This window comes from Stylophora pistillata, chromosome 11 (assembly GCF_964205215.1).
Source record: "Stylophora pistillata chromosome 11, jaStyPist1.2, whole genome shotgun sequence".
NCBI lineage: Eukaryota > Metazoa > Cnidaria > Anthozoa > Scleractinia > Pocilloporidae > Stylophora > Stylophora pistillata.
Genome location: NC_142529.1, coordinates 24,984,442 through 24,999,634, shown reverse-complemented (window position 1 = coordinate 24,999,634; position 15,193 = coordinate 24,984,442). Strand labels below are relative to the sequence as shown.

At 39.4% G+C, this 15,193-nt stretch overlaps 1 protein-coding gene across 4 annotated transcripts; it reads left to right on the top strand.

Moving 5' to 3' along the window:
• Positions 1-5,217: 5,217 nt before the first annotated feature.
• LOC111339879 (uncharacterized) lies at positions 5,218-15,154 on the top strand. 4 transcript variants are annotated; one of them, XR_015993235.1, is made up of 9 exons: positions 5,221-5,819; positions 7,023-7,148; positions 8,031-8,151; positions 8,610-8,695; positions 10,113-10,211; positions 10,314-10,358; positions 10,917-11,109; positions 11,925-13,801; positions 14,555-15,154. XR_015993235.1 is itself a non-coding variant. In XM_088738601.1 (8 exons), the coding sequence occupies exons 2-8, from the start codon at positions 7,071-7,073 to the stop codon at positions 12,083-12,085; spliced, it is 783 nt and encodes a 260-aa protein (XP_088594727.1). In that variant the 5' UTR covers positions 5,218-5,819; positions 7,041-7,070; the 3' UTR covers positions 12,086-15,154. The 4 variants fall into 4 exon arrangements, 3 of the variants coding, with proteins under 3 accessions (XP_088594727.1, XP_088594726.1, XP_088594728.1); XM_088738601.1 differs by having other exon boundaries at positions 5,218-5,819; positions 7,041-7,148; positions 11,925-15,154; XM_088738600.1 differs by having other exon boundaries at positions 11,925-15,154.
• The last annotated feature ends 39 nt before the right edge of the window (positions 15,155-15,193 follow it).

The window sequence follows — 15,193 nt, the reverse complement described above, 5'->3', positions numbered from 1 at the left end:
GAACGTCTTACAGTCCCACTTGCAAACGTTGAATTTGACAGCAAAGAAGGTAAACACGTAGAATTAGTAGGAGTGTTGGAGAGGCTACCCGTAGATTGCTTACTTGGCAGGTCGTCTTTTGGAAGAACACTGTCGAGACAAAATGTTTTGGACCAATGGGAGAGAAATGTTCTAGCTGATGACATTGGTGGAGATGAGGCCTTCGTGTTGACTAGGAGACAGAAAGCATTACAAGAAGCCCAATTGAAAGCAGACGAGCTAATTGACAGGGAAAATTCACTCGCCGTCAAGAGTTTAGCGAAGAAAGAAATAAAGCCTGAAGCTCCAGAGGAAGGAGATTTGCAAAGGTTATTTGAGGGCATGGTACAGGAAGAGACAAGTAAGAAGAATCCTGAGAGTGATACTTTGATAGTAGAACCTAGTAAAGTTAAACCTCCAGTAAACATCCTAGATAGAGACAGAAACCAGCTGATAGCGGATCAGAAGTCAGACGTGACTCTCGAGAAAGTACGCAAGGAATCATCCAAAATGGCACCACAAGAATCGGATGGGTACTTCTTCACTAACGACCTCCTGATGCACCGTAAATATCTTCCCGAAGAACATAATGGAACAAGAGAGATTCCTTGTGAGTCCACTGGTTACTCGCCCTTTGAATTACTTTATGGACATACGGTGAGAGGACCCCTCGCCGTTATCAAGGAGACTTGGTCGGAAGGATCATCTTTAGAAGACAATCTGATAACTCATGTCCTTGAGATCCGAAGAAGACTTGCAACGATGCAACAAGTTGTTCAAGAAAATTTGAAGCAAGCCCAAGGTAAGCAGAAACGGTTGTATGATATTCATAGTTCAAAACGACACTTAGAAGTTGGAGACAAAGCCTTAGTTTTGCCTCCCACCCCTGGGAGTAAATTAGAAATGAGATGGCAAGGACCCTTCAAAGTCACTAGAGCACTAGAGGACGGATTGAATTATGAGCTTGATACAGGCAAGATGTACAAACAGCATCGCACTTATCACATTAATTTGCTTAGCAAATGGCAGAGCCGTGATGAAATGGCTGCTTTAGTAATGGCGGAGTCCCCAGAGATGCCACTGCCGCACGAAAGCAACGTTTTCCCATTTGGTCACGATGAGACTTGTAAAGATGTAGTGATCTCTGATAATTTGACGGAAGATCAAAGACGACAGGTAAAAAACTTGCTACATGAGTATTCTGATGTATTTTCAGGAAAACCAAATTTAACCAATGTAGCGGTGCATAAAATCGACACGGGTGATTCCCCACCCATTAGGTGCACCCCTTATAAGGTCCCTCAAAAACTTGAGGAGGAGGTTAACAAAGAGATTGAAAATATGCTGGAAATGGGCATAATACGCCATTCTACTAGTCCATGGGCGGCCCCTGTTGTCATTGTTCCCAAACCAGATGGTACAATACGACTGTGTGTTGATTACAGAAAAATGAATTCTGTCACAAAGATGGATGCTTATCCTATTCCCTCCATGGAACGTATGATTGAGAAGATTGCCTCTGCTAAGTACATTAGTACAATTGATCTCACAAAAGGTTACTGGCAGATTCCCTTGGAGACCTCTACCATCGAAAAGTCCGCATTTATTACTACCAAAGGCTTGTATGAGTTCTTAGTTATGCCATTTGGTATGAAAACAGCTCCAGCATCCTTTCAGAGGATGATGTCTGAGAAAGTCTTGCAGGGGTTAGATTTTGCAGATGCCTACATTGATGATGTCGAGGTTGACACGTCAACATCTTTTCCCCAACACCTTTTTGAGCTCCAACAGGTTTTACAACGCTTACGAGAGTGCAAACTGAATGCTAGGCCGTCCAAATGTAAGATCGCGATGTCAACGGTCGATTTTGTTGGTCACAGAGTTGGAGGTGATAGAATTCAGCCCCGCACAGCTTTGGTTCAAGCCATTAAAGAATATCCCAGACCAGAAACTAAGAAGCAGGTAAGATCTTTTCTTGGCTTAATCGGGTATTATAGGAAATTTATCCCAAATTTTTCGGAACGGGCTGCTGTCCTTACCGACCTCACTAAGGGTAAAAATCCCTCTAAGGTTCAATGGAGTACTAATCATGAATCAGCTTTTCAGGATTTGAAAGTTGCAATGCAGACTCCCCCTGTTTTGAGGCCACCACACTGGAATGACGAGTTCATTTTGCAAGTAGATGCGTCAAATAGAGGTCTTGGGGCCATCTTAAGTCAGAAAGATCAGGACGGGGAGGAACACCCCATAGCATATGCTAGTAGAAAGTTACAGCCTAGAGAGGAAAAGTTGTCTACCACAGAAAAAGAATGTTTAGGAATTGTTTGGGCTGTAGAGCTATTTCGCTATTATTTATATGGCCGCACTTTTAAGCTGCAAACGGATCACAATCCCCTTGTGTGGTTAAATCAGGTTCGCGACAAGAGTAGGAAACTATTAAGGTGGAGCATTACCTTACAGGAGTACGACATAAAAATAGAACATAAGAGTGGTAAGCAAAATTGTAACGTAGATGCCCTTAGTAGGGCGTAAATACCTCATATTGCTCTACAGTATATTAATGTAATCTTTAATTAAGCACTATTTTTGGGTTTTTGTCCCCAAAAAATAGCTATTTAAGGGGGGAGGTGTCATGGAAGTGTTAGGAATTTATTTATTAAATGTAAATTATTTTTTTTATTCTCTTAGGATCAGTGTAGTTCGTGATTATTTGTATCTGTTACGTAATTTTTATTCTTCACTTGTGTAAACTGTTGTGTAATTAACCTTTATTGTGTATATCAAATAGTTTTCTTCATTCTTTTCGGGCACCTTGCGTCCATGTGTATTTAAGGATTTGGGTGGTTTGGTACGGTGTGGTTTTTTTTTTTGAAGAAGTGAGGTGAAGGTTTGTGAGTTACGAGCGAAGAGCGTGGAAAAATTTGAGTCAACGGAGACTCGGCACAGTATCATTTCTGAGAAATTCATTCAGAACAATCGTTCCATTTCACGGTAGAAAACCATTTGCGGGGGAACGGGTGTGCAAAGAATCTACCAGACTGTGAGCTAAAGGAAGAAGAGATAGTAACTAATTCAATAACAAGTCTGAGCGAGTCAAGTTACGAGAAGTAAAAAGTTGAAAACTGCAAAGTTGTCAGAAGACGAAGCAAAGTTGAAACGAAGGAAACGAGCAAAGTTGAGAACTGGTGAGACAGGAACCTGGTTGGAGAAACGGGAGTTTGGTTTGGCAGGGCACTGTTTGTTGGTGGAGCGTGGTGATTTGTGGACAAGAGAAGAACACGGACGCGGGCGTAAGGTGAAACCCAACCGAACTGAACTAAAAAAAAAAACCTTTTTTTTATCTTAATAGTAATAATCTTGTAAATAGTTTTAGTGTACTGTAGTTTAAGTTAGCGTATTCCTGTAAATTAATTAGATCATTGTATTATCGTTATTGTTAGTCGCTTTATTGTTTTATTAGCATAATAAATATCTCTAGGCCTACGTTTAGTTGTATTGTGGCGTGTGTTCTCGGACTCGTTTATGTTCTGTGTTTTGTTTGTGTTAGGGGGCACCCACCTTTGTGGCGCGGATTCGTCACAGTAGCACGGAAAGCCTTAAAAATCTTGAACAAAAGCTCATCTTTCAACCGGCAGTCTAAATCTCACAGGGATCAACGAACGCTTTTCATTCCACTAATTTATTCATGTTTTTCCCGTTGCCATGTTCCCACCAATAAGGTAGCTCCGTTTTCTGCCTTTAAAAACACACACAGCCCACAGTTCCTCTATTCGCTCTGACGAAAGGCTAACGCTCGAAACGTCAGCTTTTGTAATTGTTACGGTGGCCAATTTACCATTTCAACTTTGTTGTTATATTCAAATTATTTAGTTGAAACGGTTAGCTTCAACGAGTGATCCACATTTTAAATCGCTGATTGCAAGCTTTTCTTTCGCCTCAACGGGCAAACGTAACTCATTGGTGGAAAGGAATAGGGAATTTAAGGGAATTTAGATAAGGATGTTTTAAACGCATCCACTCAAAAGTCAAAGGTTTAAAAGCATACACCAGCTATACTCGAATCAGTTCAGTGAAGTTTGACGTTCCGGCAAGAGTAACGTCTGTTGAAGTCCTGTTGCTATATGCAAGTCGAGTAGCATTGGCTGCAGACCGTTATACTGACGGAATTAAATGACAGCTGGCAAAAAGGAAGAGAACGCTGACCAGTACCTGCATCAATCACGGGTTCAGACTCTTAAGTTCAGTTTTGGAATACGCTCCCGTGCTTCTAAAATACAACGACTTACTCGCCTGTGCGGTTGTTTGTAACTTTTGGACAATGTCTGCGACAGAGTCACAAAAGCGGCAGAAGACAATATAATCCAAACAAAGAAAAAATTAAACGACTCTCTTGGGTTTATTGTGCTACAAACACAGCTGGCTCTCTTTCTCGACTCTCAAAATAAACAAGTCATTCTTGATTCTTATTAAAGCGAAACCTTTCTGCTTTATTATAAATCCTTCATTGACTAAGCCGAAAGTAAAATCTATCTTAACTCGAAGTTGTTTACCGTCGCTTCTTTCAATTTTGGCTAATCTTCTTACACTGAAATTATCATTCACACTCAATAGAATATAATTTCAACGGATACTGACTTCATACACTACATCTGAAGAAGATTACACACCCTATCCTCCAAAAAGTCCGTTCAAAATCTCAGGAACATCGACGACGTCTTTTAGCTTGAAAGTACCGCTGACTAACATGCATGTTGATCGTTTTGCAAGTTGTGGTCCTCCCTCGCTCCTGACCCCGCCAATCTCCTCCTTGCCCCTCCCCCACGCAAACAGACCCCTAAATTTCCTTGAATAACCTCTTCGACAGGTTGCGCCAAGGATTTTTAATAAAACGAAGGCTGGAAAAGAAACTATCTGGAACTCTACTTTTAGGCTTGGCTAAATCTGTATATTAGTGATACTGCTTAATCACTGGAAGCCTAGTTTCAACTCTTCCCCTCGGGAATTACCTAAGGATGTAAAATTTGTAATTTAGCAGACGGTGCGTATTTACCCTGACGGTGACCTAGTGTCGAAAACGTTTTGTTTTTAGTTTTTAAATAAATTTTGCTTTATAAATAGCTCATTTTTAAACCTATGCTAAGATTGAAAAGTTTTGACACAATTTTTTCTTTCAATTTCTGTCAGTTTTTTCTCAAGGTCATGTTTCAGCGTATTCGGTGGGAATGAACATGATGAGTTGCCAATAACTAGATCCTTCTGTTACGCGCAAAAGGTTCTGAGATCGCCACCGGGCGAACATTGCAAGTTGCCTCAAAGAAATGTATAGGGGAAAGTTGTTTTGACGAACAGGAAGACGATTCTGAAAATAATTCAGCGCATTGTTACAGCCGTTTCATAAGGAGGTATGAGCAATGTCGATTCGGGGGGATGTGTAAGTTTTTGATCGAATAATCACGAAATATGTGATAAAATGTACCAATTAAGTTCTCTCCTTGCTTAAGGTTTTTTTTAGTCGAAATATCCCAGAGTAAGACGGTATAAATTAAGAAATTATTCAATAAAGAAATTTCAGTTTAAGGAATAGAAATTTCCCTTTCTAAGGCACATCATGCCACATTTTCTCTTTCTCAAAAACAATAGAAAGACTCGGTCGTAGCGTAAATTCAATTTAATTTAGTCGCCTTCCTAACACTCAGAGCAAGTTTCAGGATGAATTTCGTGATATAACTGCGCATTTCCGTTGTATAAATTATTACGCTAATCAGCCTCACTGTGTGCCGTCAAGAGTCTTGAATTTCAAGGTGGGTATATAACAAGACTAACCACTATTTAGATGTTTATTAATGTCTGTGATAAATGTTCGCGAGGCAAACTGCATCTTTCTTGACAGGACAAGAAAGATCGCTACATGGTGTCGATTTCTGATCGATGTCCCTTGTTAGTGAGACGGACCTGAGATATCTTATGCGCTTTTTAAAACAGTCACACCAGAAAAGAGAAAGCAAATATCTTAACCAAATACCGAGACAATCGCTCATCGCGGAAAACAAAAACGTTTTCCAACCTTTTCGCGCGGTAAAAGAAATATCTCTCAAAGTCTAACTTAAAATAGAGGCAAAGGGTTGCATTGAAGACCATTTACTGAGTTTTAATGTCAAGGAAGGTATACATTCTGCGGGAATTTTCAAAAGCCTTCAGCTGCCAATATTCCTGCGTCATCACTTTCGACAGTCTTCCAACATGATGTCCAACGGGGTCTACGCAACGTGATCGGTTGTTTTTATCGTGATAAAAAACGTGATCCGGGCTAGGACTCGTGAACGATATGCCAGTCGTGATACGTGAAATAAAGGGGTTATTTTCAATTATCCGTGATAACTGAAGAGAAAACGCATTTTTCTCCGTGAAAAATTACTTGTCGAAAATATAAAATCTCTTGACCAAGCCTGTTCGGTCAAGATGGCCGGATTGGTCAGCGTTCTATTGTTTTGAGATCTGTCAATTTGATGCCAAAAGCACATCAGTATGAAGGTTTGTAGCCAATGCTTCTCGGCCTACGTCTCCAGCGAAAAAAAGACGCTAGTTAAAATCAGCGAGCGAGCCCACAATACGCTATGAATTTTAATCAGAGGATTCTCTGATGCAACAGTTGTCACTTTAACATCTCAATGTGGATGCAAAAGCGCAGTTAATCTATTGCATTGGGGGCTTATTACATCTTGGACCAAATGTTATTGCATTTACTTGGGCAGATCCAGGACTTAGTCAAGGGGGTTTCGGAGAATTGCCCCAGGGCATGCTACCCCGGGAGATTTTGAAAACTAGGTCTTTGGAAACATGATTTTTGAAGGATAATTTAGGGGGTTCGACCGAACCAACCGAATCACCCCTGGATCTACCCCAGATTTAGGACCTTATTACATTCAGGACCAAATGTTATTACATTTAAGACTTTGTTACATTTAGGATCAATGTTATTACGCTTAGGACTTTATTACATTTAGGAAAGTCATTACATTTAGGACTTCAACAGCATCAATTTATCATCTACAATGGCAGTTTTGGTGAAAACCTGTTGTTTCGGCTGCAGTCTTCGTACAGGTGTTACGATTCTCGCAATCTTGGACATGGTGAGTCTGAACAATGATTAATCATATAAAACTCTGAGATATCCTTCTGCCTTTATACCTTAGTCGACTACCTGATTTCATGATTTTCGGCGGGACTCGTTAAAACCGCGAACTTTCCATTTCGCAGAAAATAACGACAGCGGAACCGGGATTAGCCATGCAGAAGTTCGTTCCAAAGCTTGAAGCATTTATAGGAGTTCTGGTGCATAGTTTCCAAAACGTTGTATTCTGTTCAAACACAGTCATGTAGTTGCTAGCCATACAAATAATTTGCGTACAAATAATATTTGCAGCGCTAAGGTATTTGCGCTCTCTGATATTTTAGGACGAGTAACTGTAAACTTGATAACTTTTACTGGGCCGAAAAAAGATCATTCAAGCAGTTTGGCTTGCGTAGACTGTGCTCTGTGGTTTTCTTAAACTTGTTCACAATAAATTTATATGCTACATTTGCAATTCATAAATTGAAGTAAAAAAGCAATCTTCGTAAGTGAACAATAAATTGAAAAAAAGAAGCCTGACAAAAAATAATCACGCTTTGATGAGATTCGAACCAGTACCTCTTGGATACTAGCTGTACGTTTTTAAGTCAAACCGTGACAAGTACATCGAACTCAAAGTCAAACACTGACATAGGCCAATATATACAGTTTTTGTTTCCCTAAAGTCACGTTGGCGATGCTGTATGATAGTATAAACGCTAACATTGGTCAAGTATGTATTATGTTTGAAGCATGCAGTCCCTCTTTCATTAATTCCTCATCACAAATGACTGACCCTAGTTTTAAAATTCATAAAGCTTCTTTAATTTGTTGGTCGACTCCAAGTAGCTCAATTTATATCATATCTGATCTTTTTTTCCTTTTTCTATTTATATTTCAGTTTGCATCAGTATATTTCATTTCTCATGAAAGTTGGCAATCTATTAAACTTTATAAACATCTGGAAGAGAACGCCGATGACCCAAGCCAAGATTTGCCTTTCAGCAAAATGCATTTTCTCGGTATATCGTACAGCTTACTTTTGTCTTGTTCCGTCGAATGTGTTAGGAAGAACGCATGTTTTCAATGAAAATATTTGCAACTCAAAATTCTCAAATCTGCCAGCTAAAAGCTCAGTTCAGCTTGAAGGGGAAAAAGTTTGACAAGTTTGACGATACTTTGGCATTCTCGAAAATTCGGGTCCAAGTGCGGCTAATAAACAAATTAGGGGTTCAAAAGATCTTTTTTTACCATTAAAGGCATTTTTACCCAAGCTGAATTCGACAGAAATTAAAGTTTTATGGAAAAAGATAATAACTTTGAGTGACGCCAGTATCTTTCACGAATTAACAGAGTGCATGAATTTTCATCCCCTTTGCGTCCTTAAATTTCCTCAATCTTTTATCCTCCATTGATTACTTGTTTTTTGGTTTTTTTTTGTTTTTGTTTTTTGTTTTTTTTTTAATGCTCATCTCTATAGCGATCAAAAGACTGAGTTATGTAAACCTCGCATTCAAAGTGATCTCACTTTTGGGGAACCTGTGGCTTCTGGCATCCTGTAGCTCAGTAAGTCCAACACTATAATGAACCTCTATAATGAACGCAAATTAGCATGTAACTGTAAATAATTAAAGGTCAAGAGATTATGATAAAAATTGTCTTAGTGCGTCATAAGGATTCTTCGTTTAGGTACTATTTAAAAAACGAGCAGCAGTGTTTTAACGGATTTAAAAACACGGGGCGTACCCGAGTGTTTTTAGACCCGATAAAACACGTGCTGCGAGTTTTTTTAAATAGCTTCAAAGACCCGAGCCTCTCTAGGGATTTTTCCAAACGTTATATGAATGCATTGAATAGCTTCAAAAACCCGTGAGCCCATCACACGAGGCAAATCGATCACGTGTATGAACCTTTATAGCCGGTATAGAATGATCATTCTGAAAAGCCCGGAGAGGGTTTTGATTTCGGTCTCGGGGGAAATCGGGGTACAATTCATAAACAACGAAATCATCGCTGAGTTATTAATGAAAACATGATTACTGTGATCTTTATATAAAGATCACGTTAATTATAATACCAAATTATTCCCGAAAAGCCAGCTTACAAAAACATTAACCGCAGTAAACAACAAAGTTTATTTTCCTTATCAATTCTTGTTAGAACAGAAATTCGTTCTTTTACAATTTCCCATTGTTCACAAAATTAATTGTGCAGTTTTGGAAGACACAATTCGCATTTTTTGGTTCTCGAAACACGCGTTTGGGCGGCATCTCAAGGGAAAGCTTTCTGAACTTTAACAGCAGTCAAACAAGGAGCACTTTTCCCCTCTGAATGTAATTAACTTTTAATGCATTCCAATTACCTTTAGAAAACTCCCTAGAGAGGCACGGGTTTTTGAAACTATTTAATGCATTCATATAATGTTTGGAAAAATCTCTAGAGAGGCACGGGTCTTTGAAGCTATTTAAAAAACTCACAGCACGTGTTTTACCGGGTCTAAAAACACTTGGCTACGCCTCGTGTTTTTAAACCCGATAAAACACTGCTGCTCGTTTTTTAAATAATACATAAACTAGTTGATAGTTTATAACATAAAAGTTTTTGTTTCATTTAACTGTATCTTTTTGTTTCGTTTTTTTTCTTATTTTGTTGTGTATTATTCATCAATATTTCAATCTTTTCTACCTGTATACCTGTCAGGGTGTTAGCGTTCGGGGGCTCGGTAAATATTCCTCACTATCCACCTCCACTTCGGTGAATAACTGTTAAGCGGTATATACCACATAGATACCAAAAACAAATAGCTTATTTCTTTCAATATAACGAAAATTGGTCGGAAATTAAACGCGTGACAGGCGAACGTCTCTCATCGGCTGCTCCAAGTCAATACATAGTACTTGCTATTTATTTTCGAACTAACCAATCAGCACGTGCGAAAATATTCATGTAGTACAGTACTGATAATTGTTCTTTTCCGTTGCAGGGTAAAGCGTACTTGGCATATCCTTGGCTTGGCTGGAGCATGTTCGAGCTCTTTTTCGATCTTGGATTGATCATATTTCTTATTGCCGTCTGGAGTCGGGTAAATGGAAATAACAATTTATATTGAGTACCAGGAGAAAGTTTTTCCACAAACTTACTGAACATTATTTCTGTTTTTTTAATTCTTTTTTCTATGTTACAGTTTGACGTCTTCTTAATTTTTTACGGCATTGCATGGTTGCTGTCGGTAAGTTGTTTCAGTCTAGAAGTAATTAATTTTCAAGTGAGTGTCGATAGTAATTCGAGACTGCATAGGTTTTTCTTCGCTCTGTGATTATTCCAGAAATCTCGGGCCACTCTCAACCAATCAAATTCAAAGCTAAAACCAACCACCATTTGGCTGCCCGCGTTTTCCCGCGCTTTACAATTGGTTGTTGTTTTTTTTTTTACTTAAGATTCTCATTGGCTCTTAAGGGTATTTACCTTTCTTCTTATTAGCCATCGAACTTACTTTGATTTTAAATGTTTTCAATAGAAAAGCGTTCTATTCTCCTGTTCAAGATTCCGTTTCCGAAATACCTTTAAACTCTTTTTCAAAGCGAGTCCTAGTACTGATCCTTTCATATGACAAAAAGTTTTCATTCGTATGCAAATGAACTCACTTTTATACGAATAGTTGAGCACCAGCCTCGTTTTGAAAAAGAGGCCAAAGGTAATTCGGAAATGGTTTATTAACTTCCTACTGGCTGCCTGGGTCTTACCTCATTGCCTCTTTTTTTTTCTCTCTCTCTCTCTCTCTCTTAAGATCTACTCCATCGTAGTGGTTTATTCGTTTATCGAACACCTTCGTCAAAAACCACTTCCACCTGGAAACATTGGACAGCAAGAAGCGCATCGTGAAATGTCCACTGATATATTCCCATCAAATACTCATTATCCTCCGGGAACAAGTTCAGGATTTTCTTCCTCATCTGACAGGCGGCAACCAAAGGGAAGTGGTAAATACGTTTTCGTCAATTATTTAAATGCTCCGTCAAATTCTCTATAAATTTGTTTTGTGTTACTGTGCAGAAATACGCTCTGATAACATCTGCCGACGGACCAGCATTTCATTTAAGGGCAATATATGTCGATCTTCTTTAGCTACAACGCTGTGACCTTACGTTTCCCCCGCGATGTGCAACAAACATTTTTCTGACTTATTAATACGACTTCAGCACTCTGTCTTTGTAGCATAAAAAAAACTAAATTTTTTCGCGCAAAATTACCAAAAAAAACATAAAAAACAACTGCTGCCTAGCAAAATATGCGAAGAAATATTGAAACGTTCACAGAAATTTGCAAAAGGTAACCAAAAAAATAGGGAAAAGGAGAACTCGAGACTTTTCGAACACAAAGCTTGCTCGGGTACAAGTTTCAGACTTGCTAGCACATGTGGCTGTTTGTAACTGTTGAGAGGCAACTTGGTTCTGAAAACCTCAAAGTTAACCTCGTTCCCAGGGTCTCTCATCTTCCCGCCCCCTGGAGCGGGCGAGGAGATGAGGGACCCTGGGAACGAGGTTGCCTCAAGGTACGCTGCCTAGTCATTAGATCGTTAGTTCATGCACAGATGTTTGACCACTGTGTTGAGAGGCTTTACTTTGCTCTCGCCGATCTCACTGTGTGCGCTAAGTCGGATCCAGAAACGCGCTGGCTTTCCCTGCTCGGCTGCTAACCGCGAAGGGGCCACTAAATGTATCAAAATTTCAATCAAGATTATATGATTAAGGGAGTTGAAGTGTTTGATTTATTGAATCGTTTTTTTCCTTCACAGGTTCAAAACTGACCACCTCTAGATGGACTGGGGGCTCAGAATGGGGTGGAGACTCAGGAGATTGTTGGGGGTATTCAGGAGGTTCATGCTCAGTAGTTGGTGACTGTGGAGGCTTAGGGGGTGATGACGGTGGGGGTGGTGGCTGTGGAGATGGTGACTGATACACGTGATCATTGATCATTACTTCAAAGACAAACTAATTGTAATTGAGGAAAAGATTTTTTTTCGGATGATAGAGAGGAATCAGAGGGCCGGCCATTACTTATCGTCTGTGCTTCTGGATGGGAGGATCGGAGCATTTTGGTCATGTCACAATAAAAGTTATATGATCCTTCCCCCTCCCCCCCGTAGGTAATATTCTATCGATTCCAGCCCCCCTCCTTCATTGGCATTCAATTCGGTATAGTCACCCGATTTTACTCTGTTGGTCACGAATGATTCCCTCTCCGTTCCCCCTGAAAACCATGCAACCCTCCCCATACCTTCGTCCCCCACCCTACCCCCCTCCAGTCGATAAATAATGATGGGCATTCATATTTGTAGTAGTTAAATTAAAATGTCTTTTGAAATACTTACTACTACAGTTCGTCATGTGCATGTGCATTTTTAAGTTATCGTAGTATTTTCCCGCCTGTTATTGGTATTAAAATAGGAAAGTTAATTAAGTTAATTAAGGATTCTGTTGTCTAGGTTTCTGATCACTTGTAATATAATTAAAGTTGACATGACGAGCTTTGCCCACCAAAAAAATTTATGCAAATTAGGCTAAGCCGGATCTGAGTTCCGCCTGGCAATTATTAACTGTAAGAGAAGATCTCAGTTCGCGCCCACAGCACGTTCAAGGTGTTGCGGATGAAGTTTCTGTAATTACTTTTTGGCACTTTTCGGCGTCAAAATTGCATAGTTTGGGTAACCCAAAACCCTTAAGCTGACCTTTCTTGTCATAACACGAATGTTTTCCAGAAAGGGACACGCGGTAATGTAGGTGTCTGTCGTGTTCAGGCATTTTTCCAGGTAAAACCCTCGCGTGGAATCAACTCATGTTTAATTTAACGCTCCTTTTATGCGCACAATGTAAGCCGAAGCAATTTTATAGTTAAACGTAAAGATCAGAATATTTTCTTCTAAGGATGATAAATGATCGACGCTGAACTAAATTATACGTTGAAGAAAATGCAAAACAGCATAACATGTAAAAGAGGAAATTTGGAAAAATACGAAGTTACGGAAACCATGAAAATCTTCGATTTTTAAGAAAGGAAATTTTTATAATTTCAAGCTAAGCAAGCTTTTCTAGTGTTTCATTCTTTAAGGCTTTGTGTAGAGCGGGGCCTTTGTTTTATAAACCGTAAAACTTAGTGACAAGTCGAAAGGGCTCGCTCTTGGTTATGATACCAAAGAGTAGAGGGACACCACGGTGATCTTCCAGGTGTTTGATCATCGTCGCCGCTCGTGGTGTACTTCGCTACTGAGGTGAGCGAGATCGACGTTCTTCCTCTCTTTAATTCTGACAGCTGTGTGAAAGACCTGATCCTTACAATGAAAAACGGTCGATTGTGCTTTTTCAGTGGCGGCTTTAACGCTCGTCCATATTCAGCGCTTATCCTAAACATGCATGGCATCTCTAGCTATTTACAAGACACGCTGCGATGTATTATTCGTCCATGTTCAACACAACAACTGCGCTAGTGAGATAGCGAATCGAAAGATCACATTGTTGCGCTCGAGGCAGAGTGCGCTAAGTTTGCCAAGTTCTACAATGGACGACAGATCGTACGGCCTCCCGCAAGAATAAGGACAAGGTCTATCAGTTACAAGCAATGGATAAGTGGAATTGTAAAAAAGTTTTAATTCGTCCGTGCATCGAAAGGCCGATGGTATGTAATTTTGCTCTTTTCCGTTCTTCACACACTCGAATAGCTGTTAAAATTAAATTTAATTGCGGGTTGTGCAGTCAAAATGTAACGTCGCCTAACATGGTTTTAGTTAAACCAGTGTCTTCTGAGGCGCTTCCACCAAAATAATTTAGAAGGGAACAACAGCGCTAACCGATTTAATATCTTCTCAAGAACATGTCAAAGTCTATTAAAACGCAGAAATTAAAAATAGTAAGAATTGGTGGTTCATGTTAAAAATCATTAAAGAACAGTTCTCAGTTTGGCTCGATAGTGCTGTCACTTTTGCACTAGTTGTTCATAGTGACTTACTCATTACTTTCAGTATTTGTTCGAGCTTTTCTTCGACGAAATAGGGGACATACAAGAAATCGCAATTCACCTCTAAAACAAAAATAATAAGCTCTTCTCACAATTGGACACCAGATATGACTGCGTAGTAATAATTGCGTAGTACGCGAAGTTGCAGTGTCAGAAAAATGAGTGAAGAAAATAATTCTAAGTGCTGTACAGCGCGGTTTTTAACATAGATTACCTAGCTAAATGACCTGCTTGTCTTAGATATTTATGATAATATAGGAAGGTCCCCAAGGAATACTAATAACCCAGCGTGTAATTTTGTGATTGACAAAACCTGATAACTCAGGTTTATGTTAGAAAGGGCAAATCATTTAGTACATTTCACTCCAGAAGTAAATAATCTCTTAACTTTCGTAATTATTATTTTGGTTTCAGGCAAATGGTGTCGAGTTGAAAGATACCAAGTTCCTGAAACATACATCCAAGCTTTGTTAGCAGGCATGCCGAATGCTGTTATAAACGTGCGAGGGTAAAAATACATTTGCGGCCCCCTGTATGGAGAGAAAAATCCAAAGTTTTTTATTACAGGGATGGTTGAGTGAATGACGTTATTTCTGGTCTGAGTCATCAAAGTTCTGTAGCATTAGAGTTAAGAAAAGCTATCGGGGGAATATGGAGGTTGCTGCAAGTAGTAGCTGTTAAACTCTCAACAAGCTTTACAGGCGGTCAATTAAAGAGCATGGGGCAAGAAATCAAGGACGATTCTCACCCAGTAAACTAAAATGGTTGTTGGAAATTGAGATGGACGAGCAACCAGAGAATTTGAAGTAATCTGGTGGCCTGATCTTTTCTCAGGCACTAAAAATGGGAAACTGACCTTGCGATTTTATGTTCCTAAAGTGATACTGTGATTTCAATGATGTGTAGTACACAGTCTAGTTGACTTGTTCGTCATGTTTCCATAAATTTAGTAGCTGTTTCTTGGCAGTTTTTGTAAGTTTGTTTTAAAAAACGATAAAATGTGTTTTGCATTTAGAGGAACAAACTTGTCTGTAGAAGGCTAAGATTAAACCC

Coding starts and splice junctions, on each gene's coding strand:
- LOC111339879 (XM_088738601.1), top strand. CDS start 7,071: ATGGCAGTTTTGGTGAAAACCTGTTGTTTCGGCTGCAGTCTTCGTACA. Junction 10,212..10,313: donor TTATTGCCGTCTGGAGTCGG/GTAAATGGAAAT, acceptor TCTATGTTACAG/TTTGACGTCTTCTTAATTTT. Junction 10,359..10,916: donor GCATTGCATGGTTGCTGTCG/GTAAGTTGTTTC, acceptor CTCTCTCTTAAG/ATCTACTCCATCGTAGTGGT.